This window comes from Melanotaenia boesemani, chromosome 4 (genome assembly GCF_017639745.1).
Source record: "Melanotaenia boesemani isolate fMelBoe1 chromosome 4, fMelBoe1.pri, whole genome shotgun sequence".
In the NCBI taxonomy this organism is placed as follows: domain Eukaryota; kingdom Metazoa; phylum Chordata; class Actinopteri; order Atheriniformes; family Melanotaeniidae; genus Melanotaenia; species Melanotaenia boesemani.
Window position 1 is genome coordinate 1,012,738 of NC_055685.1, and position 26,139 is coordinate 1,038,876.

General features: G+C 42.7%; 1 protein-coding gene and 1 long non-coding RNA gene across 2 annotated transcripts; both read left to right on the top strand.

Moving 5' to 3' along the window:
• Positions 1-285: 285 nt before the first annotated feature.
• LOC121639042 (collagen alpha-1(IX) chain-like) lies at positions 286-9,891 on the top strand. Its single transcript, XM_041984208.1, has 16 exons — positions 286-447; positions 576-866; positions 1,547-1,621; positions 2,050-2,088; positions 2,201-2,263; positions 3,258-3,311; positions 5,774-5,809; positions 5,929-5,952; positions 8,127-8,180; positions 8,325-8,378; positions 8,501-8,533; positions 9,261-9,317; positions 9,399-9,452; positions 9,543-9,596; positions 9,691-9,744; positions 9,871-9,891. Exons 2-16 carry the CDS (start codon positions 792-794, stop codon positions 9,889-9,891), a joined length of 747 nt encoding a protein of 248 aa, XP_041840142.1. The 5' UTR covers positions 286-447; positions 576-791.
• A 3,613-nt stretch (positions 9,892-13,504) lies between these two features.
• Positions 13,505-14,675, top strand: LOC121638887. The gene is made up of 3 exons (XR_006010094.1): positions 13,505-13,588; positions 14,303-14,472; positions 14,563-14,675. It is a non-coding gene; the product is annotated as an uncharacterized LOC121638887 (long non-coding RNA).
• The last annotated feature ends 11,464 nt before the right edge of the window (positions 14,676-26,139 follow it).

The window sequence follows — 26,139 nt, forward strand, 5'->3', positions numbered from 1 at the left end:
CGCCATCTATCGGACTGGAGGACACAAAACACAACAACTTTTGTTCAGCATTTAAAAATGAATTGAAACTCATCTAGAATAAAATTGTCATGTGATCACTTTTAATAAAATAAAATAAAATAAATTTAATCTGATATTATGATATGTCAGTAAATTTCATGCTTTTTCATCATAATTTACAAATGATTGTTTATCTAATATACAGTATCATGTCTATGTAATCATTCAGCAAATTTTGTATTTATTATTAATTTTTTATGATTGTTTCTGCCCAGTTGGCAGACATAGATTACAGCATTCATGTTTGCAGCTCCTGTCTTAAAAAGTGGATAAAGTTTGTTCATTTTGGAGATGAGATAAATTAGTTTCTGCTACTTACCTGAATGAAAACAGAACAAGTTTCACCTGTGGATCATGAGATGTTGTTGAAATCCTTAACAAAGTCTGGTGAGCTATAAGCATGCCCCAAGTTTAGAAAAAAAATTATATTTAATGATCATAATGCAATAAAAAAAACAGTAATTAAGTGACAGTCAAGGCTGGGTTTTATTAATTTATTTCTTTTTGTCTTCCAGCTTTTAAAGACAGAAGTATCCCACACCATTGCCAGTACAGAGAACTCCTCCTCCTTGGATCAGCTTCTCAAGGATAATCAGGGCTCTCTTACAACGTCTCCTTCCAGCAGGCAGTGGGGCTTCAGTCGGGGGGACACTGGCAGGCGGACTGTCTGAGAGCCCTGCTTAATCTGGGAAAAGGGAATTTTAGCATCTTCCAGGGTCAGTGGGAAGACCATGGCTCCATCCAGGACCTGTCAGGAGTCTTTGTTGGTTCTTTTGTTGCAGATCTTGCTGATTTGCTCGGCTCAGGTAAGAGATAGGTGTAGTTTTCCTTCCCTCTGTGGATCTTTTTTGGGTTTTATTTCCTCTGCAGCATTATAATAGAACATTTAATGAGTGTGAGGTTAATATTTAGCTTTGATTTATAGTTTTATCAATGTTCTTTTGTGTTATATTTTATATTCCTGTTGTTCAACTTGTCTGAGCTGCTCAGAAATAAGCTGAAGTAAATCAACCTCGTCGTTCTTATTTTTCCTGATATGATACCTGTGAAAACTACATGTAGTTAGAGCCTTTTAAGTAATTTATTAAATCCAATATTTTTAATATCCTGCTTTAAAAGTGCTATAAGCTGCGTGACTGTTAGAAACAAATGGAATTCAGGCAGAATTAGCATTTTTTTCACCAACTTAATTAAAAAGTGTTTTTGACTGTTTTGGATGTTCATCTAAAAAGCTGCTTTGGCAGCACACGCAGCTGGCAGCAATAAGCTCCAGACAGCAGCAGTAATCTGAACACATGCTGTTATTAGGGACCTGATGGATTGTAATAAGAAACCAGGCTTGCTTTCATGACCTTGGTCTTGACATCTTGCAGACAATGGCTCTCTGTGTGAACAGCCCCTCACATCAGCAGCAGCAGCACGATGTTCAGAGATGGATTTCAGAGGAAAAAAAAGTTAAAAACTTATTTTTGTGCTTGTTTTAAAGAGGGGCCCGGTTGGACCCAGAGGCCCCCCGGGACCTCCCGGCCCAGGCGGCGTGCCAGGAGTGGATGGAATTGATGTGAGTCTGCATGATGTTCTCTCTTCTTCAGAGCTTGTTTTTAGGTGTGTTTCATCCAATCGCAGAGGTCCTGTGGTTAAACCATCTCTGTGAACTGCGAACAGTAACATGACTGCATCAGCACTCAACACACTTATTGGAAACCATTTGTTGTGTGTTTGGTTCCTGTAACCCATCACCAGAGAGATGACAGGAAATGAGAGGATGCGTCACCGTAACTGCTTGACCACCAGAACATCCGTTAGCTTTTGGTTGGCCTGAAAGATCTACAGGAGACAGTCTGAACCAGAAGTTTAGAAACATCTGGCTGCATCAAGCATTCATTTTGTTTTGTGAAGAAACCTGAAAGAAATATCTTAAACACTGAAACAAACCAGTGTTTCCATGACTACTGCTGTCATTTCAACATCCTTTAAATGTGTCTGCAGGGGGATCGAGGAGAAGACTCCACAGTGGTTGGAGGACTGGTGAGCTAGCTTTATTTTGTTGTTTTTTCTTTGTTTTTCCCCAAGTAAAAAACTAACTTTGGGGTTTATTAGTTAAAATAAACTGTGCTAAAGCTGATTCTTTTGCTTTCAGGGACCTGATGGAGACAACGGTAAAGATGGGACTCCTGGAGCGCCAGGCCTTCCAGGCGCAGATGTGAGTAAAACAGAGACACTCTTCCAGCTCATGCAGCTGATTTATTTCTGCTCCACAAACCGAGGAAAGACGTTTGAATCCAGCAGCAGCTTTAATCCAGAAGACCAGTTTTAAGTTCTGAGTGAGAGGATGTGTTAAATCTCTGGAAGATCTGAGCTGGACGACCTGAGATTAACATCAGCTGCTGTGTGAACAGTTTGTCTTGGCCTCCACTGAGCAGAAATGTTGAGGAAGAAAAAGCTGCCTTGAATAAACTAATCTGGCTGTTTAGGGGAGAGTTTCAAATAACGTCCTGACAGAAACAGGGGTCCTTTTGTGCATTAACGGCGTTAGCAAGGAGAATCGGCTGCCCAGAGATGGCTGACAGGAAAGAAGTGTGTGCTGGAGAAGGTGGAGCAGAATGGTGGCAGTGTTTCTGCTGTCAGACAGACTGAGAAAAAAAAACGCACGAAAAGTTACAGCAAGCGTTTGTAAAATCAAACAACAGAAGAGTTTCTTTACTGTTAGCAACAGGAAACAAAACAACGGAGAAATTTGTCCAAACTAGCTTTGAGTTTGGTCGTCCATCTTTCTCTGCTCTCCAAATTTAACTAGGTGATGTTTCCAGAGTTTTTTTTTTTTTTTTAGGGAAAAGGAAGGTGAGGGGAGGAGCCAAAAGTGTGAAAACAGGTCCCACCCTCCATCTCATTACCTCAGAATGAGCGAAACCATCAGTTTTCTAAGAACCATATTTTTGGTTCTTGTAGTCATTATAAATTTATAACTGGTGGCATAAATGATGGAAAACAGCTTCTTTGTACAAAATGGTAAAATCTTTGGTCATAATCTGCAGTCATAATAAACTTTGATCTATAAATATATCTATAAACTACAGTATTTGGAACATTTGAACATAAAATGTAAACATAATAATAATGTTTAAACACTTAAAAACAGATGATTATGTAAATGAAATATTTTTGTGACATTTTAGAGTTTCGTGTCATCTTTGCAGGGACCTGTGGGACCTCCTGGGGATTCAGGCCCAGTGGGTCGAAAGGGGTCAAAGGTAAACTCTGAAACTGGATTAATGGATCTGTTTTTGTTGAATCTCAACTAGGAGGTTCTGTGGGAAACAGAACGCGTTGTTTATCTGAAGCTCTGGTCCCAGAAAAAGCTTGGACCAACCCGTCCTTGAATGTTTCAGAATTTTCTTCATATAAATAAAAATAAATCTGAAATCATTGTCTTTGGAACCAAAGATGAGCATCCAGTGTCCAGCTTCAGTCAGCAATGTTAAAACCATCTGATCAATCCAGAAGGCTTGATGTCATTTTAGACTCAGTTTTAATGGACATATTGAATCAGTAACCAAATGGATTGCATCCAATCTCATCTTCGATTCAATCCCCAACTTAATGATCTACAAACAAACAGATGCATGTGGAGTTCCCCAAGGCTCCATTTTGAGCCCCCTATGTTCAACATCTACATGCTCCCACTAGCTCAGATCATGGAAACAAAACATATCTGATCATAATTAGTTTCAGCAGGGACTCTAGTCCCAGACAAAGCTTCAGTTTGAACCTCAGTCTAATTAATACTTATTTCTTCAATGTTTTTCTTCAGCTAAATATACAGGTGAAACAAAAAATATTAGCATATCATGCAAATTTTAATTATTTAACTTAAAAGGGAAACTAATAATTAGACTTACTACATGCAAAGTGAGATATTTCAAGATATTTGTTATATCTCTGATGATTAAGGCTACAACTTATTAAACCCAAATATCTAAATCTCAGAAAATAGAATATGACATGAAATCAATAAAAACGGGTTTAGAATCCAGAAATGTTGACCATCAGAAGAGTCCAGTCCTGCATATGAACCCAGGTCTTGGTTTGAGGCCTTCTGCATGGATTCCGGCCTCCATGCGGCGTGGCATGGATGTCATCAGCCTGTGGTCCTGCTGGGGTGGAATGAAGACCTGGATGCTTCAATAACAGCTTCAACTCTTCTGCATCGCTCGGTCTCATGTCTCATCCTTCTCTTGGCAAGGGTCCATAGATTTCTACGGTTCAGGTCAGGAGTCTGCTGGCCAGTCCAGCCCAGTAAGCCTTGGTCTTTGAATCAGGTTCTGGTTCTTGTGGCAATGTGGGCAGGTACCAAGTCCTGCTGGAAGATCAAGTCCGCATCTCCAACAAGCTTTTCTGCTGAAGGAAGCATGAAGTGCTGTAGAACGTCCTGGTAGACGCTGCATGGACTCTGGTGCCAGTGGACCAACACCAGATGACATGGCTCCCACATCACCACCAACTGGAAACTTCACTTCACTTTAAGAGTCTTGGATTGTTGCCTCTGCGGTCTTCCTCCAGACTCCAGGACCTGGATTTGCACACGAGATGCCAAATTTGCTCATCAGAAAAGAGCCCTTTGGACCACTGCTCAGCAGACCAGGTCATGGTTTCTTTAGTCCAGATAAGACACTGCTGACGTGTTGTGTTCAGGAGCAGCTGGACTAGAGGAAAACGACTTGTGAAGTCCAGGTCCAGGATCAGTCTGTGTGGTGGCTCTGGAAGCTGGAACTCCAGCCTCAGTCCTCTCCTTGTGAAGCTTCCCTTTTCCTGACCATCCTCTCCAGCTGCTTCATCCCTGCTGGTTGTTCCACCTTTTTCTTCCACACTTTTCCTTCCACTCAGCTTTTTATTGATGTTTTGATGCAGCACTCTGAGAGCGTCCAGCTTCTTCTGCAATCACCTGTTGAGGCTTTTCCTCCTTGTGGAGGGAGTCAGTGATGGTTTTCTGCAGGTCAGCAACCTTCGCTATGATGGTGGATTCTACTGAAATGAGACCGTCTAAATGCTCAGGAGTCCTTTGTTGGTTAGATTGTGTCACTTAGAGGCGACAACACCGAACCTTTTCACACTTCTACTTCTCTGAGATTTTGACTTTTGGGTTTTCATAAACTGTATAATAATCAGAATTATAATAAATGTTTGAAGTATCTCACTTTGCATATAATGAGTGTATATATTAGTTTACCTTTTTAAGGTGGATTACTGAAATAAAGTTTTGCGCGATATTCTCACTTTTTGAGTTTCACCTGTAAATAATCAGCAGTGTTAAAAATAATAAATGGTTCTGGTCCAAATTATAGATCTGATCTGCTGATGCCATATGAGCCACCACGGCTGCTAAGATCATGTAGGTCAAGTTTGTTTTCCACTACTAAAAGCAATTAATTTTCTGCTCCTGAACAGAAAATTTGAAGTCTGATTCAAACCCAGGTCTTAAAACTTCATTTGACATGACTTGACGTTAAAGAGTTTTTCTTTTTTGAGTCTTTTTCAGTGTGCGCACAGTCTCACTCACATTCTGTAACTCACTCTTCTCTCTGCATGGTTCTCCTGGTTATTTTTAGTATATTGTGTTGCCTTATGTGTGAAATGTGCTGTAGAAATAAATGAGCCTTGCCTTGAAAATAACTGTCATGATTCTGATGTCAGATATTTCTGCTCTCGTGATTAGGGGGAACCTGGCGCTGCAGGACCTCCTGGAGAGTCTGTAAGTGCAGATATTGTACTTTACATGTTAAACCACAGATCTAAATATGTTGTCATTATTTCTGAGTTAAAAATGAAAGAGCTGCATCATAAGAAAGTTGTGTGCTTTCTCTCCTACAGGGAGTTGGAGCCGACGGGCTGGATGTGAGTACTCCATGTTGCTTTCCTTTGATTTGATGGCAGATTTCAGGCTGTTCTGTGGCTGCAGTGAGACTGTGATATGTTCAGGCTGGTAAAACGTGATGAAAATAAGTTTATCTGTAAAAATGTGAACCAGAGTTGTTTGTCACACATGTCCGGAAAAACAAGTCTAAATAATAAATATGGTATTTTTGGATTAAATTTATTTTTATTTTAACTGCAAGAGAAATTTTCTCTTGTTGAAAGTGTCACTGTTTTAAAATGATATTTAAAAGAAGACCAGGAAGAAGCACAGGTTTCTTCAAATCTGTGACTACACCAGGAGTTGGTGCTTGGTCCCATTCTGTTCACTCTGCACTTGCTCCACCTTCAAGTCATCAGTCGCTTTGGAATTTCATTGCACTGCTACGCTGCCGACACACAACTTTATATGTAAACCAATACAAAACCGCCGTCCTCGTCTTCACCATCCTCCTCATCCTCATCATCATCCTCATCATCCTCCTGATCATCCTCATCATCGTCCTTATCATCCTCCTCATTGTCCTCCTCATCATCCTCCTCATTATCCTCATCGTCCTCATCATCATCCTCATCATCCATCCCACCCCCCTCTGTCTGTCTGGAGGACATAAACGTGTGGATGAATCACATTTTCCTACAGCTCACTAGCCCCAAAACAGAAGCAGTGTTAGTCAGCACCCCCCCCACCAAATTTGAACATCTACTACCTCCAATCTTGCTTTCTCTGGCCAGAATATCCCTTTTCCATCAGTAGTCACCAAGCTGGGTGTCAGGTTTGACCCTTATCTCACCTTTGAGGCTCACATTAAACACCTCTGTAAGACAGCCTTTTTCAACCTCAGAAGAATTTCTAAACTCCACAAGGCCCCTCCTTCTGGAGTTTAGAAATTCTTCTAAACTCCACAATGTGTAATAATGCATGTCCACACCTTTGTCTCCACCAGACTGGACTACTGGAAAGCACTCCTTGTCAGGATCCCCAGCAAATCCATCCAAAAACTGCAGCATATTCAGAACAGTGCTGTTAAGATCCTGATGAGAGTACAGAATATGAGCATGTCACCCCCTCCTACATTCACTACACTGGCTCCCAGTCTCTGCTCGGACTGAATTTAAGATCTGTCTTCTCACCTTCCAATGCATCCATGAAATGCCCCCCAATATCTGGCAGAACGTCTCACCCCATATACCACAGCACGATCCCTCTGCTCTTTAAACACAAGCTGTCCCCTCCCACGCAGAACCAGAACCAGGACCAGGAACGGCCCCTCACCGGTGGAACGCTCTTCCTGACAACCTCAGGGCTTCATAGACTCTGGAAAGTTTTAAAATGGGACTCAGAACCTTCCTTTTTAAGAGACATTTTCATTCTTACTGTTTTATTGCCTGTGTGTTGATGTGATTTTGTTTTTTTCATCTTCTTCATTGACTTTCTTGAAGCCCTTTGAGATTTTCGATCAATGTAAGTCCTTTACAAATAAAATGCATTATTATTATTATTATTATTATTATTATTATATGTTAAATATGTTTTAGTGCAAATAATGGCCAGTTGGGTCTTTGTGTAAAAATGTAGAGGATACAGTTCTATCTTTACACGGGCTTCCCGTCTGTCAAAGAACTGACTGCTGTTGGTTTACAAAGACCTGAATGGTTTAGGACCAGAATCCATTCTGGATCTTTTGGTTGGTTATGAACCAACCAGGTCATCGGGGTCAGGTCTACGTTTTGTTCCAGAGTCAGAACTAAAGATGGAGAGGCAGCGTTCATCTTTTATGCTCCTCACATGTGGAACAAACTCCCAGAAAACTGCAGGTCTGCTGACTCAGCAGTTTTACATCAGGGTTGAAAAATTTTCTATTTGCTGCCTTTTATCAAAACAACTGTTAATTCCCCACACTGGAACTTTAATGCTTGCATTTTATTTATTTTATTTTAGCTTTTTTGTTTGTTTTATCTAATTTCTTTTATTTCTTTTAAAGTTTGTTTTTAGTGCATTTGTTATTGCTTCCTGCACCCGCTGCAGTGCTTTTAATGTTTAATGTAAAGCACTTTAAATTGTCATGGGCATGGAATGTGCTATACAAATAAATGTGCCTTGTCTGTGCTGTGCATGTACGTCCAACAGTGACTACAGGTTTGTTTTCTAACAGGGTATTCCTGGTACAGATGGGCTGCCAGGTGAACTGGGAAAAGTGGGACCACCTGTGAGTATCAGAAACTCTGATCAAATATGTTTTTATTGTGAAATGAGTTGGTTTCCCATTTTTTAAGAATAAAAAAACTTCTCTCCGACATAAACATCAAAACATGTACTAATGACGAATAAATATGTCCTCCATCTGTCATAGGGAGCAAGAGGAAGGCGAGGTCAAGCTGGTGCTGCTGGTGCCGCTGGTCCTCGGGTAAAGATCACATTTGATCTCCAGTCTGCTGTTGATGTTATTTGGGGTTCCAGTATGTTTTCATGCTTCTCTGCACTTTTTAAAAGAGAATGTTATTGATTAAACTCATACACTTTTTATAGGGACCTCCAGCTGTTTATCAGGGCGAGGAGCTGGTGAGTAGAATAATCTGCACCCATCTGTTAATAAAACGTCTTACAAGCAGTTCACGCACCAGAGGAACAGATGTTCTGTATTGCAGGGAAAGATGCTTAAACTCCACTTTCAGGTGGATTAAATAAAGCTTAAACAGACAAATTTCACCTGGAAAAAGAAATCATACAACAGAAGAGGAGCGAGGAAAGCATGACATGCAGAATCGAACCAGACTGATGATTTAAAGCAGAGTTTCTCAGGACCTACTGCCCCACAGGTTGTGGATGTAGTTTCATCATCCTTATGGTTTTATCTTCATTACAAAATGTACATTTACCTGTGTCATGCTTCCTAAAAGCCACGGAAGACAATCTGTCCTTGACAGGTGGCGTTAGAGGCAGTAAGGCCCACTTCCCCATACAGAAGCTCAAGAGGGACATTTCACTATTGGCTACATAAAAGAATAACAATAACACATTTTATTTATAGAGTTTATATGTTTGTTCTTTGTGTCGAGTTAATGTAGGATGTGATGTAAGGTGCTGTTCTGCTGCAGAGGATAAAAGAATATAAAGAAGTTGCTAGCGCTTTGGACCATACCACCGTTAGAATTATAAAACACCTGCAGGTGAAACTCTACTAACATCAGTCTGTTGGTGGTAAATGTTTTGGTTTGGAGTCGTGATCGTCAGAAATCCCTGGTCGTGGGGCTTTTCAATGACCTCAAATAGGTGCTGTGTTTTTCAGTGTCCCAATGCCTGCCCATCAGGCCTGAGTGGACATGCTGGACTCCCTGGGATGAAGGTAAGTTCACCTTTAGTGGCACCTGAAGATTAACTGCATTTCCCATTTTCCTGCTGCTGATGTTTTACATTTTTCCTACAGGGCCACAAAGGGGCTAAAGGGGAATCAGGTGAGCCCGGACGACAAGGACACAAGGTATGTGATGATGCTGAACAGGTGATAAACAAAACAAAACTAATGCCTATATTTCAAATCTCGCCATTAATCTGCCATTATGTCCAACAGGGAGAGGAGGGTGAACAGGGACCACCTGGTGAAGTTGGCGCTCAAGGGCTACCAGTAACATAGTTCACCTTTGTCTCTAAATATAATATCTGGAGAAATATTTGGAAACAAACATATTAACTCTTCTCTATCTGCTGAGTAATTTTAGGGCCCTGGTGGATCAAGAGGCCTTCCAGGAATAATGGGCTCCAAAGGTGACAGGGTGGGTTTCAAAATAAAAAAGAGGAATCAAACCAGTCATCTGTGCAAGAAAATGAAAATTTTTTTCAGATGACAGCGCTTCATTCATGCATCTCTCCATAAACCTAACCTAGTTATGTGCCTAAAGATAAACTGGATGCAAAATTAAGATGCACAAGTAGATGAAAAAATAAATTGTAAATTTATTTATTCAACAGAAACAAGAGATTCTGGAAGAAATTCCTAGTTAAAAGAGAAAGAAAAAGTAGTTCTTTGTTCTTAGATACAAAGGAAGAAAACATGAGAAAAACAGGTTAATTTGGCTTTTTGTCTAATTCCCCAAACAGGGACCCCGTGGAAAACCTGGTGATGTGGGACCTCGGGGAATCCAGGGGTCACCAGTAAGTGATTGTCTCCTTATTCTGTGATCTTTGTTGTTTAAGACAAAATACTGATGAATAATGACATTTTTCAGGGTGATCCAGGACAGAGAGGAGTCACAGGTGAGATCGGGCCGAAGGGAGTACAGGTAAGAGCTGCAATCAGGATAAATGAGCTAAGACATGATGTAGTATATACTTCACATTTACCTTAGTTTTTCTCTTCTTCCACGCTGTTTCCACTGTAAACATTTCCACTGGGCCCAAGCTTTTATAATTCCTCTGTAATTCTTTAGGAAGTTTGTAGTTTTTACAGATTTTCTTGTTTGTTGTTTGTCAGGGTGACCAAGGACCCGTGGGAATCAGAGGAGTGCCAGGACCAAAAGGAGAGACTGTGAGCTCTACTTTACCCTATAAAAGCTGGAATTAGTTACTCATTAAATACAACTCTCTGTGTATTAATACATTATTACTTCCTAGTCTAGGCATCCATGACACCCTCGTGCTTTTCTCCACCGCCTTCCATCCTAACTTCTCTTTTTCTGTTTGTCCATCTTCCTTCTACCTTTGCACAAGTTTGTTTTGCAATAGTTTCTTTCTTTTAGTTCACAAATTTTACAATTTGGCCCAAACGTCATTATCAAAGAATATTTCTTTTCAACATCTCTACTCTAAATCCCTCTAATGTAAAAATTTTCTTATGAAATAACCCTTTTTTCAATGATAAAAGCAGCTCTTTATTCTCTCTCTCGTGTGACAGGGCCTCCCAGGTCCGGATGGTCGTGAAGGAATACCTGGGCTGCCCGGCTCCAAGGTAACCACTGTTTGCATTAACGTGTTACAAATATAGTATTAAAGTTTTCATTCTCCTGTTTGAAGCTGGAAACATGTCTGGTCTGATCTGTGCCCTGTCAGGAGCCAAACCCATCTTTAAAAATGAATTTAAACTTAAGTCCATCTGCTGATCAAATAGATTTAACTTCATTCTTAAAGAGAGCATCCATGTTTGATTATGGTATTGGTCCTAAAATAAGGGAAAGACGCATTGCACAGAGTTAAAGACCCTCACAAACAAATCCAGACACACACTAAGGTTCAATAGTTCAGTACTTTAAAATCTCAAGCTTTGGACCAACATTTGTGAGAATTACTGTTATAAAGTCTGAAGGAGAATGTTCCTTTTTTCCATCTCATACAATGTTTGTAAACTGGTTCTTTGTTAAAGACGCACTACAGAACTTGCAATTTTCCCAGAGATGCTCCCCCTTTCGTTGGCTAACCCGGCATCCATCTTGCATCCTACCTGTACAGTGAGCCCTGTCCAGCCAGTAAAAGACAGTCTTGACTCTCTCTCTCTCTCTTGTTCTGTCTCTTTCTCTCTTTCTTTTCCTCTCTTCTTCCAGTAACGTCTTCCTGTGTTTTTTTGCTGAATCAGTCACGGTCACAACGGCCGGTGTGTTGATATCCGTTTGCTAGCGTGTAAAGTGAAACTTGGCTGCAACGTCATGCAGTGCCCCAGATGGAAAAGTAGTGTAGTGGGTTTTTTCAACATCGGAACTCTGGTGGGCAGCAATGGCTCCAGAAATGTGCATGACAGATGGCACTGTGCCGTCAAACGAGTCCGGAACGCTGAGTTTTAAGGTCTGAAAGTTACGTAATGTGTCTTTAGGCTACAGTTTGGCTTTCTTTCTTGCCACAAGTTTTACGCTGTCCATGTGTGAAAATGATGTTCACTGTTCCCTGAACCACTCTTTCACAATCAAATACCATCAGGGAAGATGGAAGAACCTACTCATTCAGTATATTCAGGTATCAGCTGACCTCATTCTTTGGACACATTATGTTTCTGAGCCTTGACCTGAACCTTGACCTGACCAACAGAAGCAACCCCAGTGGTTTTCTTCTGGCTCCACAGCTGTTCAGTCCCTTGAGTCCCTTCACATTGTTCATGTGGAAATGTTCTTACTTTCACTATTAAAAGGTAGCTGTGATTTATACACGACCACAGGTAGTTTAAAGATGAGAAGCTGCTCCCTGCTTGTTAAATAACTTGCTGCGTATGAGACATCATCCATGCAGGAATCATTAGTTATCAGGGATATAAGGCAAAACTTAATTTCTCTAATGAATACTGATTTCATCTCAGTGGTTATTTTTTGTAGGTTGAATTTTGGGATAACTCCAAAACCCGTGAAGTGGTCAGTCTCCATCAGTATTCAGCCTCTGGTCCCTGGTCCTGGACCCTTTCCTTTCAGTTTTATTGAAACATGTTTCTTTTGAGTGATTCCCTTGTGTTTGCATTTTGACGTTCTTAAAAAACATGATTATTTTCAGGGTGTACCAGGAAAAAGTGGGGCTCCAGGTGATGCTGGTCCTCAAGGACTTCATGTAAGTGACCTCTGAGCCGTTGATTCATCAGTAACAGTTTGACATTTGGGTCAGAGTTTGATCATTGGAACATTTTTCTTTGTGCAGGGTTTACCCGGATCATATGGCCAAAAAGGACACATGGGTGTGAAGGTATGAACACATCAGGATAATTTAGTACCATGTGAGATGGTGAGAGCTACATTCACCAGATGGTTCTTTTTCTCCCTATGTTACCAGGGTAGTACAGGAGATCCAGGAGTTGTAGGACTGATGGGGTCTCCAGGGAAACAAGTAAGGGAAACAAACACATCCATCATTTTGCATCGTTCTTCGCTCTGCTGTTCAGTACATTAAACACTTTGATTATAACAAGTTTAAAGTAGGAACTCTTGAAATAAACGGCACCTGAATCATCCGATCTGGTGTCTTATTTGCTTTCAGGGTGAGCGTGGCGAGCAGGGAGTGGTGGGACCCGTCGGACCCAGAGGAGGACCCGTGAGTCTGAAATCCATATGGCTGTTTTTACTTTTACCTGAGAAGAAAAACCTCCAGCAGAACCAGAACCAGGGAGACGTTGAGCTCGGATGCTCAGATTTAACCTAAACTCTTCCCATTTTAGGGTGAACGTGGAGAGAGAGGACCCGATGGACCTCCAGGATCACCAGGAGCCAGGGTAAGACCTCAGAGACCATCTCTGTCCTACCAAAACAACCTCTTAACCAAACACAGAGAAATGACCACAGAGATCCTCAACCAGAGATTATGACCATTTCCTAAATCAGTAGAGGGATGTCTCCAATAAAATTTTGTCATTCTCAACCGATTTTCCTCAGACCTGTACAGCATCGACGACAGCCTGCCGTTCATCCTGAACATCCTGCTGGCCAACATCTTCGGCCTGCTCGGCATGCTGGTGGTGATCAGCTACGGCCTGCCCTGGGTCCTGGTGCCCCTGCTCCCCCTGGCCCTGCTCTACCACCGCACACAGCACTTCTACCGACACACGTCCCGGGAGCAGAAGCACCTGTGCAACCTCACCCTGTCACCCGTCTACTCGCACTTCTCCGAGACGCTGACCGGGCTCGGTACCATCCGGGCCAGCGGCCACGCTGCCAGGTGAGAGACAGGACCACAGATCTGCTGTTTGTCTTTCACTGAAGCACGTCGACACCCTCAGTCCTTGAAATCTAATTATTTACCCTTAAAACTCCACTAGATATCCCCTAAGGGCTTTCGCTTATATCAGGGGTGTCCAGCTCCGGTCCTCGAGGGCCACAGTCCTGCAGGTTTTCAATTTGTCCTCGCTCCAACACGCCTGACTCAAAAGAATGAGTCATTGTGCAGAACTTCACGGGTAGCTTGATTCATTTAATTTGATTCAGGTGTGTTGGAGCCGGAAACATTGAAAACCTGCAGGACAGCTGCTCCCAAGGACTTTGGACACCCCTGGTTTTAGATCAGTAGGAACAGTAGTAACTCCGTGGACTAAACTATGGACTTTAGGTCAGAGGAATCAAACTTGTTTTAGTTCAGTAGTCACATCTCCAGGGGGTCGGACCAGTAAAACAACAGAATAATAACTGGTGAATTCTAAAAAAAAAAAAAAAAAAAGTTTCCCCTTTGTTATCACATCTAATGAACTATCCCGTTAGAAAACCTTGTAAACAACCTGAAATTTTTGGAGAAAAATAAGCGCAATGATGTTTTGTTCCACATTTAATTTGTTTTCACTTTATTTTTATTGTATTTTTTTGTTAATAAAATAGGGTTAGGAACATTTTCTGTGTTTGAAGCCATCATGTGATGTGTGGATTGTCTCTGTGTCTCCAGGTTTGAGGATGAAAATGCCAGGCGGCTGGAGCAGAACCAACGCTGCCTGTTTCTTAGCAATGCTGCCATGCAATGGCTGGACATCCGCTTGCAGCTGATTGGTGTTGCTGTGGTAACGGGTCTGGGGGTGATTGCCATCATTCAGCACCAGTATAGTTCTGTAGATCCAGGTGAGATAACATCTGGATCTGGACGTATGTGGGATGTTTGTTAGCTGCTGTTACGTGAGATGATGTCTGCCTGCTGGATGTTCTGCTCAGGTTTGGTGGGTTTGTCCCTTTCCTACGCGCTGTCCATCACAATGCTGCTGTCCGGCCTCATATTCAGCTTCACACAGACGGAGATGCAGCTGGTGAGTGTGGAGCGAACACAGGAATACTCCACATGCCTGCCGACCGAGCCACAGCATCACAGCGCACAGGTCAGACCAGAAGCTGAGACTCAATAACAACAGGCCTCATGGTGACTTTTTTTTCCAGAATTCTTCATGTATCACGACTTATTTCCACGAATGGAACTTTTTTGTTCACAATAAATTAGACTCACACCCATAACCCATGTAAAATCCCTGCTTAGAAACACAGTGATTCCTAAATTATAAAAACAAACCCTGAGTCAGTAAAGATCTTTAATGATCAATGATCAACAAGAAAAAGAGAACTTTTTATTTAGGTAAACCTAAGGAGAAGAAAACTGTAGATAGGGAGGTCAGAGATGAAATTAGAAAGGCTAATTTAAGATGTAAGGACAAAACTGAAAGAAAAAACAGTGTAGCGGGGGCAGATCTCAGGGCGGCCTGGAAAGGTCTTAACTCTGCTTCTGAGAACACAGAAGTACGGATAAATAGTGTGAACAACAATGACCTGGCAGGTTCTTTAATTCATCTTTTACTCAGTTTGAAAGGACAGAACATTTCCATTCTTGGTGAGTCTCTCCGCCTCGCTCTGGCCTGGTCTTCAGCCTGATCTTATGATCACTCAGGACCAAGTCTTGAACCACTTTAAGGGAGTTAACATACGTAAAGCTGCAGGTCCTGATGCAATTTGTGGCCACACTTTACGTCACTGTGCAGTCCAGCGTAGTGAAGTATTCTCCTCCCTCTTTCGGTCATGTGCTTCTCTTGGCCGGATACCGACTCAGACCAAGCAGAAGAGAACTGAATGAGTTCAGGCCTGTTGCCTCAACGTCTGTTCTCTTTCAGAAGATAATTCGCAATGAGACTGTTTCTTTAGCTGCCCATTGGATCCTTTACACTCTGCTTACCAGGCAGGTGAAAGTGGATGATGTGAAGATTTTTATTTTGCAGTGTACGAGCATCTTGAAACGCCCATGTCCCGCACTAGACTTTTTATTGCTTTTTTCTGAGTTATTTGCTTTTAAATCAGATCTCATTGATGATCTTAAATACCCATCAGCTGCCTCTGAAGTCCCACAGGCCAAAAAGGCCCGGTAGGACTCCTTCTTCAGCTTGACGGCATCCCTTACTGCCGGTGTCCACCAACGAGTTCGGGGGTTACCGCCACGACAGGCGCCAACGACCTTACGGCCACAGCTGCGGCTGGCCGCCTCAACAATAGAAGCACGGAACACAGCCCATTTGGACTCAATGTCCCCCGCCTCACCCAGGACATGGTTGAAGCTCTGCCGGAGATGGGAGTTGAAACTCTTTCTGACAGGGGGCTCTGCCAGACGTTCCCAGCAGACCCTCACAACACGCTTGGGTCTGCCAGGCCTGACCGGCATCCTCCCACACCATCTGGAGATCAGGTGGTGATCAGGTGACAGCTCCATTTCTCTCTTCACCCGAGTGTCCAGGATATGCGGCCGCAAGTCCGACGACACGACTACAAAGTCGATCATCGAACTGCGGCCTAGAGTGTCCTGGTGCCAAGTGCACATGTGGACACTCTTATGTCTGAACAAGGTGTTTGTTATGGACAATCCATGATGACCACAGAAGTCCAACAACAAAACACCACTCGGATTCAGATCAGGGGGGCCGTTCCTCCCAATCATGCCCCTCCAGGTCTCACTGTCATTGCCCATGTGAGCATTGAAGTCCCCCAGCAGAAAGAGGGAGTCCCCAGAAGGAGTGCTCTCCAACACCCCCCCCAAGGACTCCCAAAAGGGTGGGTGCTCTGAACTGCTATTTGGTGCAAAAGCACAAACAACAGTCAGGCCCGTCCCCCCACCCGAAGGCGGAGGGAGGCTACCCTTTCGTCCACCGGGGTAAACCCCAACGTACAGGTGCCAAGTTGGGGGGCAATGAGCATGCCCACACCTGCTTGGCGCCTCTCACCGGGAGCAACTCCAGAATGGAAGAGGGTCCAGCCCCTCTCAAGGGCAGTGGTTCCAGAGCCCAAGCCATGTGTCGAGGTGAGTCAAACTATATCTAGCTGGAACCGCTCAACCTCGTGCACCAGCTCAGACTCCTTCCCCACCAGAGAGGTGACGTTCCACGTCCCTAGAGCTAGCTTGTGCAGCCGAGGATCAGACCACCAGGGTCCCCGCCTCTGGCAGCCGCCCAGCTCACAATGCACCCGACCCCTATGGCCCCTCCTGCAGGTGGTGAGCCCACGGGAGGAGAGGCCCATATCTCCCTTTCGGGCTGAGCCCGACCGGGCCCCATGGGCAAAGGCCTGGTCACCAGGCGCTCGCCTCTGTGCCCCACCTCCAGGCCTGGCTCCAGAGGGGGGCCCCGGTGACCCACATCCAGGCAAGGAAAACCTTGGTCCTTGTTTTTTCATCATCATAAGGGTCATCTGAGCCGAGCTTTGTCTGGTCCCTCCTCTAGACACCTGTTTGCCATGGGTGACCCTACCAGGGGCATACGCCCCCGACAACATAGCTGCTAGGATTGTCAGGACGCACAAACTCCTCCACCACGATAAGGTGGCGGCTCATGGAGGAGACTGTCAATGTTGAGGTGAGTTATCCAGTCAGGATGGCAAAACAACAAAAAATGCCCACCTGCCATCACTGAATATTGGAACCGCCGGTATGAGCTATCTGAGGCAAATGATGTCCTGTTAAAGGGAGAGAAAATAATCATACCACGCTCACTCAGAGCTGACATGTTGTCATGTATACATGCTGGACACTTGGGGATGGAAAAGTCTGAAAGGGTGAGAGATGTTTTGTTCTGGCCTGGAATGGGAAAACAAACAGAAGCACTGGTCGGATCGTGCAGCATCTGCCTGGAACGACACAACTTTTTATGTTATTTTTATTTTGTGATGAAAATAATGCACTACCTAAAAAATATGGTTTATCTATTCTGTGACTGAGTTTGTTTTGAAGGTTGCTTACATGTTTGAACATATTGCTTCACATTGTCACAGCTTGATAAAGTTGATTTAGTTATTTGTTATAAAAGAAAGGGGATGCAACATCCAGGGCATGTTTAGATCTAGTGGCAGATGCATTCTATGGGACGGAAGTGTTAATAAAAAAATACATACAACGTGATGGATGCATATATGTTGTCTCCTTGATTCCTGTAGGCTAAAAGAAATACTGCCAACAGAACAGAAATATTACGGTCTGCAGCCGTCATTTTAACCAGAGGACTTTTACAGGTTTAAAGGAACGAGTGATACCATCCATTTTCAATTTTCCTGAGCATCTTTGCAAAGTTAGTGTCATGACAATTTCTCATGTAATCCTAATATTTCACTAACACAATGGAGTCCCCTCTACATTATTATAAAACACACTTTTAGAAACGCTTCCTTTTTTTTTTTTTTTTTTTTTTTTTAACTTGTCTTGTCCAGCATCGTTGCAAACAGAATGATTGTCTGGCTGCTGTCTGGTGCTGGGCAATTTTACTCTATCAAGCAGGGATTTATACTACATGTATAAAGTCCCTCTTGATGACATGAAAAACTTTATTAAATCAGACTCTTAATGCTGGACTCGACCGGAGGGGACAGAGAGAGAGAGAGATAGAAAAGAAAGTAGAGAGAAGAGGGAGGGGAGAGAGAGGGACAGAAAGGGTGTGGGGAGTGCGGGTGGGGACTTAAAACATTATACAGAAAACCATGTAATCCATACTACTTGCAACATATATAGCTAAGATCATCCTGGCCAGTAGGTCATTACACAACTAGTTGATAATAGTAACAATAATAATAATCACAATAATAGTAATAATAATAATAGTAGTAGTAATAATAATAAGAGTAAGAGTAATAATAATAATAAGAACAGAAATAATAAAAAAAAAAGAAAAAAAAATATGATAATAGATATAAGTGAAACTGCTGTATTCAAGAACACGCGCAGAGAAACCTGTGTGGATGTGTTGGAGAACTCGGCCACACGGCGACGCAAAGACTGTGTGGAGACGTTCAGGAAGGAGTGACCATGCAGAGTGATCATGCAGATGCCACCTCACTTGAACAGAGGCCAGAGTCAGGCCAGCGGTCCCGAGACCCAGGCCACCAGCCCCCCCGTAGGCTACAGATCCCGACCGGTCCACAGAGACGACCACTCGCCCGCCCAGGAAGGCAGCAGCAGGAGACCCCAGCAGGAGCCGCCCCGCGGACACAGGGCACCGGCCCCGGCAGGCCGAGGCCAGCAGTCCCCGACCCCCCCGGGCACCGGCCGCCCGGGACAGACGGGGCAGAGGGCCCGGGCCCAGGAGCGCAGGGACACCCCCCACCCCCACAGGCCAAGGGCCAGCACGCCACCCGGGGGGACCCGGGCCGCCCAGACGGCCACCGCCAGAGGCCAGCCCCACACCCCAGCGCCCAGCCGCACACCCCGAGAACCAGTCCTGCCCCCCCCCCCCAGACCAACACACACAAACACACACACTCTCCTTCCACTCCTCCATTCATCCTCCCACACATACACCATCCAACCCTTACATACTCTGTCCTCCCACACACACACACCATCCTTCCACCATCCATCCTTCCACACACACACCATCCTTCCACCATCCATCCTCCCACACACTCACCATCCTTCCACCATACACTCTCCCACACCTACCCCATCCTCCCACACACACATCATCCCTCCACCACTCATCCTCCCACACATACACCATCCTCCACCTTCACACCTCCCACACACACACACACACACCATCCTTCCACCACCCATCCTCCCACACATACATCATTCTCCTACACATACACCGTCCTCCCTCTCCTACACCAAACATCCACCTTCACGTACCCCATCCTCCCACACACACACACACCATCCTCCCTCCCATACACCATCCATCCTCCTGCACACACACCATTCTTCCACCATCCATCCTCCCACACACTCCCCCTCCCTGCACCATACATTCTCCCACACATACCCCATCCTCCCCCACATACATCATCCCTCCACCATTCATCCTCCCACACCCACACCACCCCCCCTCCCACACACCACACATCCACCTCCACACACCCCACCCTCCCACACACACACACCATCCCTCCACCACCCATCCCCCCACACACACACCACTCTCTCCCCCCCCCATACACACACCACTCTCCCCCCCCCCCCCCCACATACACACACACACACAAACAAACACCATCCCCCCACCACCATCCTCCCGCCACCCCACGCCGCGGGGGGACAGCCCCAGCCAGGAGGCGAGGAGACACGAGCCAGGCCCCCACCCCCCCCCACCCCGCCCCAGTCCCCCACTCCCCACCCCCAAAACAGCACCTTCCCCCCAGGGCCAGCAGCCAAACCCCCCGGGACAGCCCGCCCACGCCCCGGGCCAACGCGACAGGCCACCCGGCCCGCCCCGCCCCCGGGCCATCCATGGAGACAGGGGCGCTTGAAGACCCCATCGCCCCTCCCTCCCCCACTAGTGAGGGAATATATTATGTGCTGTTTGCAATTAAAAAAAAGAGGGTTAAAATTGGGGGGCAGTAACTACATTGAGGAGGGGGTGGGGCCACCTGAGCAGTCCCACCCACCTGACCTCGCATGTTCCACCCCCCAAAACGTGTTTGTATGTTGCAAATGTTATTTGTGCTCAGTGACTAAGTGGAATTAAAAGCTGGGAGGCATGCTGCCGCTCGGCGAAGCAACGGGGCCACTATGATGACCCCCCCTGCCCCGCCCAGCGCAACAAGCACACCCCCCACGGCACTACCTGTGTATGTAGTGAAGAGTGGGGAGGGGAGGGGTCAGGAGATGTAGGTCCAGAGGGGGGTAAGCCTCCCCCCTGGAAGACGACCCGCCAGTGGCTTAGGGCGCCCCCGTCCCCCGCCGGCCCCGAAGGGCGTCACAGGCCCAGAGCAGGCACCCCAACCCAGGCACGCCACGAACCCCCCCAGGGGCCAGCCACCAGCCCAAGGGGCCACTTTCCTCTTTCTGAGTGGGAGGGGGGCGAGGCGAAGGAAGGGAACCCCAGGCCCCCGCCCCCAACACCCAGCCAGAAACGCTTCCTTTTGAATGAGCCCTTCAGTACATACTCGTACAAATTTCTCTGGTGTTGAATTCTATGTTTATTTTATTTTCTTTGACGTTGTGTTTACAAAGGTCTGTTTTATATTGGTAATGTGTTCTTTGGTACCTTTATCAGGTTCATTACTTGTTGGGCTTCACATCAAAAGTAAATGAGGGTTCTTTATTTTGTATCAAAATGGCGAGAGGGCTTGGGCTTATTTTGGTAAATGTTTAATTTAGGCAATCCATTTTTTAATGAGTGTTTTTCTTTTTTTGTTTTTTTTAAACTCATTCCTTTATTTTTATTTATTTATATTTTATATTATTCATATTATAAATATAACTCCATATATGAGCATCACCTTTATTATTTCTCTGAGGATTGTAGAAAAAATCAGTATGCATGTGGGTGTGTGTCTGAGAATGTGTAAGTGTATGAAATAAAATAATAAAAATAATGATCTGTTGTATTAGCGTTTGCATATATCTACAACCTTTCTTTTTTAATTTGATGTGTATGCATGTATGTATGTACAATTCTTGAGTTAAAGGGTTTTTTAAAGTGATCAATTCTTGGAACTCTTGCTGAGGACAAATAAAATAACATGACCTTTCTGACCACAGACCAAACATTTAAGCAAAATTTCACAAAAAAGATTAAAAATATGTGGAAAAAATAAGGTATACACAGTTCCTTCCAATTTAACTTTTTAAGTATTTAAATCATGATCATGATTGGTTTATTGATTTTATTATATAAACTTGGGTTTAAATTGTAGGACATGTTTTGTCCCAGTTCTCAAGAAATTATATATATATATATATATATATATATATATATATATATATATATATATAACCTAATAGTTGCTGGTGATTTGAATCCTGTGGAAGAGGAATGGCTCCATAGATTTCAATCAGCATTTCAGAATCACCACTACAATCCAATCCTCCTCAATGGTACTTGATCTGCTAGATTATAATTATTTAATTGATGAAGAAAGCTTTATATTGTTCTTAGATTTCTTTAAAGCCTTCAATACTCTTGAACATGAATTTATGTTTCGCACTTTAGATTCTTTTGGTTTTGGACCCAAATTTATAAATTTAATCAGAACTCTTTACAATTATACAAACAGTGTAATTTCACTACCATATGGCATCTCTTCTAGATTCTCCGTCAACAAATGAATTAAACAAAGTTGATCTATTTTTCCTTTACTTTTCATCACTGCAACAGAACTGTTATCAATCCATATAAAACATTAAGACTTTGGTAAACTTAATATTTTAGGCAAACAGCTGGATATTACCCAGCTAGCTGATGATACAGCCATATTCATGAAGAACAGCTGTCAAATACCAGAAATCCTTCAATCAATTGACTGTTATTCCAAGACCTCAGGTTTGAAGCTAAATCTTAAAAAATGTGAATTATTGCCAATACATGATTCCTCTCAGACAGTTATTCACAACATTCCAGTTAAATCCGTTGTAGTGACTATGGCCTTCAGCCACTCAGCTGGGTGAGGGGAGAGATCCGTTTGTAACGCGCTTCCATAAACAATCCAAAAGCCGCTGTCCAAGTTGGGTGAAGTTCCCGTTTATTTTCCAAGCTATGTGTTGATAATGGGTCACATTTATGATTGAAATAAAAAGTGCCAATAACAAAAATGTGATAGCGGTAAAACGGTGTCATTCTCCCAGACCCAGGCTAATTAGAAAAACCCCACATCACCTGTGGCTGTCATTTATTACACCTGATGCGCCTCTTTACTGCCACCCAGTGTGATAATACAAACCAAAAAATGCAAGCGACACAAAAACAACAAATGGCTCCTACATCCGTAGTGAAATATCTCCGTATTTACATCACTAAAGATACAAAGTTAATGGAGTAGGCTAATAAAACTTCTGGAAAACTCTGTTTAAATATGTGGTCCCAGCATGATATTTCTATTTTCAGTAGAGTTTTTATCACAAAAATGTTTGTCTGTCCAGCATATTCTGTGCCCTTCCCTAGACTTGCAATTAAAGCTATAAACCAAGCTAATTTTAACTACATATGGAAAAACAAGACACACTATGTCGGGAAAGCAGAACGATCACAGAGAATGAGGACGGAGGAATCTTTCCTGAATAATGAAAATAGCTTTTGGTATCATATTCCCTCAAAAATCTTTATGGAATTAGGAGGTATTAATTTCCTCTTAAAATGTGATTATGATCTTAAGAAATTGCCCATCCACCTTTCAACTTTTCATCATCAAGTCTTACTATACTGCAAAATTATATTTAAGCACAACTATAGTCGCCACAACACCCCAATCTGGAACTCCCGATGTGTATTATTTAGGAAGAAATTTTTATTTTACAAGAACTGGCTTGATCAAGGTATCTGGTCAGTGGTACATATCCTTGATGACACTGGAAAGATTTTGACTTTTGATTCTTTTAGTTCTAAGTTTAGCATACATGATAGAAAACAATACAATACATTAGTTAAAGCACTTCCTCAGCCTTTGATTTTTTATCATTTAATTTACTCATAAACAGTGTTACTGTACAGCTTCCTTCTCTACTCATGGATAGACATCTATCTCTCATCCAAATCTGCCCAACACCTTCATGCGTTAGCTTTTTGTCAAAGAACTTCATCCCATATCAGCTAGAAGAAATGTATTTTACAACAGCCAAACTGGGCAAACTAAATATATAAAATTAACTGTTGCTCCAAAAGTGAAGGAGCTTCACTTCAAAACTGTTAGTGACATCTACCCCTCCAGGGAATTTTTGAGACTTCGATTTGATTATGAAGAGAACTATTGTACCTTTTGTGAAAATGAGATTGAGACAGTTGATCAATTATTTTTTGATTGTATAATTGTGAATGGTTTCTGGGATGACTACTTTTTCTGGTGCTCTTCTAAATTGGCATCTCTGCTTAATTTGGATAAAAGCACAGCTTTATTTGGAGCAATTCTGACTGAGCTTGCAAGATCTTCTTTCAGTGTGTTGTTATTACTTTGGAAATTTTTCATCCACAAAACTAAATATTTGAAAACAATACCAATTTTTAATGTTTTCCATAAAGAACTATGTTTTTCTTTAAATCACTTTAATTTATGAAGAAGAAAAATGGCATAAAACTGTATAATTTTGTACAGGACTGTAAACGTAATGAAAACCCCTGGTATATAAGTGTTTTGTGTGTGTGTGTGTGTGTGTTTGTTTTTGTGTAATCATTATGGTCCATGTAACTTTGCTTTCAGTATATATTTAAATGTTGTTGCTGTAATGTCTCTGCTGCAAGTGAATAAAGTTAAGGAAAAAAAAAACTTGATGGCGCTGTTGTCACGATCTGACGTCATCAACGTGTGCCATCAACACGCCGAAGGGAGCAGCATTCACGACCTTTCAAAGGTCTTAAAATATAAGAGGCTATAAATGTAGGAAAGTAGGCAAACATGGAAGCAGGCAAAGTTGCTAAAAGCAAATGTAAATCACAATGAGTTTGATAAAAACAACTTTGAAAACTAGTCAGTAGCAGTATAATGAAGCATGATAAGTGTCATGGTATCCTTTGGATGCATGAAGATTGGCCAAGGAAAATACTTGTTTTGTACTACATTCTACACACAACCCTAATTTTGTTTATTTACCTAGTTCAGTGGATGTGATTATTTTTCCTTTCTGTCAAAAATTCCATTGGAAGATCAACAGTGAATTTAAATTGAAATCTTGCTTATTCTTCTGTCACATTGTTCTTTATTTGCCCCAAACACACATTAGTCCAAAGATGTTCATTCTGTCTTCTGATTAAATCATGCAAAGGTTCCTTTTTTGAAGACACTTCATAGCAGCATCACGTGGCCCTTGAGAGGAAGTAGCTGAAACATGTCACAGTAAAAGGCCATAGAGCTCATTCCTGTCTTACAAGAAGTAACCTTTGCATGACAACCACGCCATGTACTTCTTTTAACTGCTTCCCTTATATACTGTATGTTCCTGGGTTACAAAGATTGGCCAAAACACCAAATACATAAAAAAGTGCTGGGCTGCATTGCTGTTTCAAGATTTTTCATTATTGTCCCCCCAGTGTGTTTTTTGAGAGGGAATAAATGCGAGTCGTAGTTTTTTTTTTTTTTTTTTAACTTGTCCTGTCCAGCATCATAGCAGCAAAATGATAATCTGGTTTCTGTATCGTGCTGAACAAATTTGCTCTGCCATGGGGAGGCCTATGGGTAAGGCTCCTCTTGATAATGTGATTAATTTATTTATTTATTTACTTTGAATCACGGAATCTATGTAATCTTGCTGGACCTGACCGGAGGGGACAGAAAAAGAAGGAAAATAGCAAAAAGAGCAAAAGGGAAAGAAGAAAGGAGACAAAAAGATCACAGACAGAAGGAAACGACCTTCAATCCACACCATCACCAGACAACAAACTGTTACACCTGTACATGAACACACCAGAAAATTTCCTACAACTTTTACAAAAACAAAAACAGAAACACACACACACACACACACACACACACACACACACACACACACACACACACACACACACACACACAAAAACCCAGAGCTGCTAGTCATTAAGAGTTTTTAAATAATAACCAAATCAAAAAGTCATAACAGCGACCAGATACTAACTCACAGGAAAAATATAAAAAAAAAGAATTTTCTCCTAGTATTAAAACCCACTGGACAACTCAGTGACTGTGTCAGCATGCAGAGGATGAGGAAGAGGAGTGATCAGTGATGAAGAGTGGTGAGTGAGATCGAGCAAATGCGACCACGCCTCTGCGGAGGTCAGAGGCAGACCAGGGCCAGAGGCCCGGGCCCTCAGCAGCAGACCCGGAGCACCAACCCAAGCCACCCCACGGTCTTGGGGCACAGGTCCCAGTGGTCCCAGTTTTAACTATTTAAATGGTTTTTGTACAGTGTTCTTGGATGTTTTGAAAGGCGTTTTTAAATAACATCTATTTTTATTATTGTTATTATTATTATTATTATTATTATTATTATTATTTTGAAGGCAGGAAGGAGAAAAGAGGTGTGTGTGGAGTCCTTAAAGATTCTGTTTGCCTTTGGTAGGCAGTGTTGTTGGTCCAATTCCCCTACAGGTGGCAGTGAGAGTACAGTATATATATATATATATATATATATATATATATATATAAAACAGCGTTATGCATTTTAAAGAAACATGAAAAGGCCACATTACACTGTACTCAACAGATTTAAGTTTAATTTAAGTTCGTGACATTTATTATTATGACAACATACCAAGATCTGATTCGATTTTAAAAGAAATATGCAAATAGTCTATTGAGTCGTATTGGGAACCAAAGTGAAGATATCTCATCTTGGAGGAGCATAAAGACAAAATACAAAGAATGGAAGCAAAATTA

What these genes read in the sequence shown, in the direction of transcription:
- LOC121639042 (XM_041984208.1), top strand. Translation starts at nt 792, where the DNA reads ATGGCTCCATCCAGGACCTGTCAGGAGTCTTTGTTGGTTCTTTTGTTG. An exon ending in TGGGAAAAGTGGGACCACCT is followed by an intron (nt 8,181 to 8,324) that starts GTGAGTATCAGA and finishes CATCTGTCATAG; the next exon opens with GGAGCAAGAGGAAGGCGAGG. An exon ending in CTGGTGCCGCTGGTCCTCGG is followed by an intron (nt 8,379 to 8,500) that starts GTAAAGATCACA and finishes CACTTTTTATAG; the next exon opens with GGACCTCCAGCTGTTTATCA.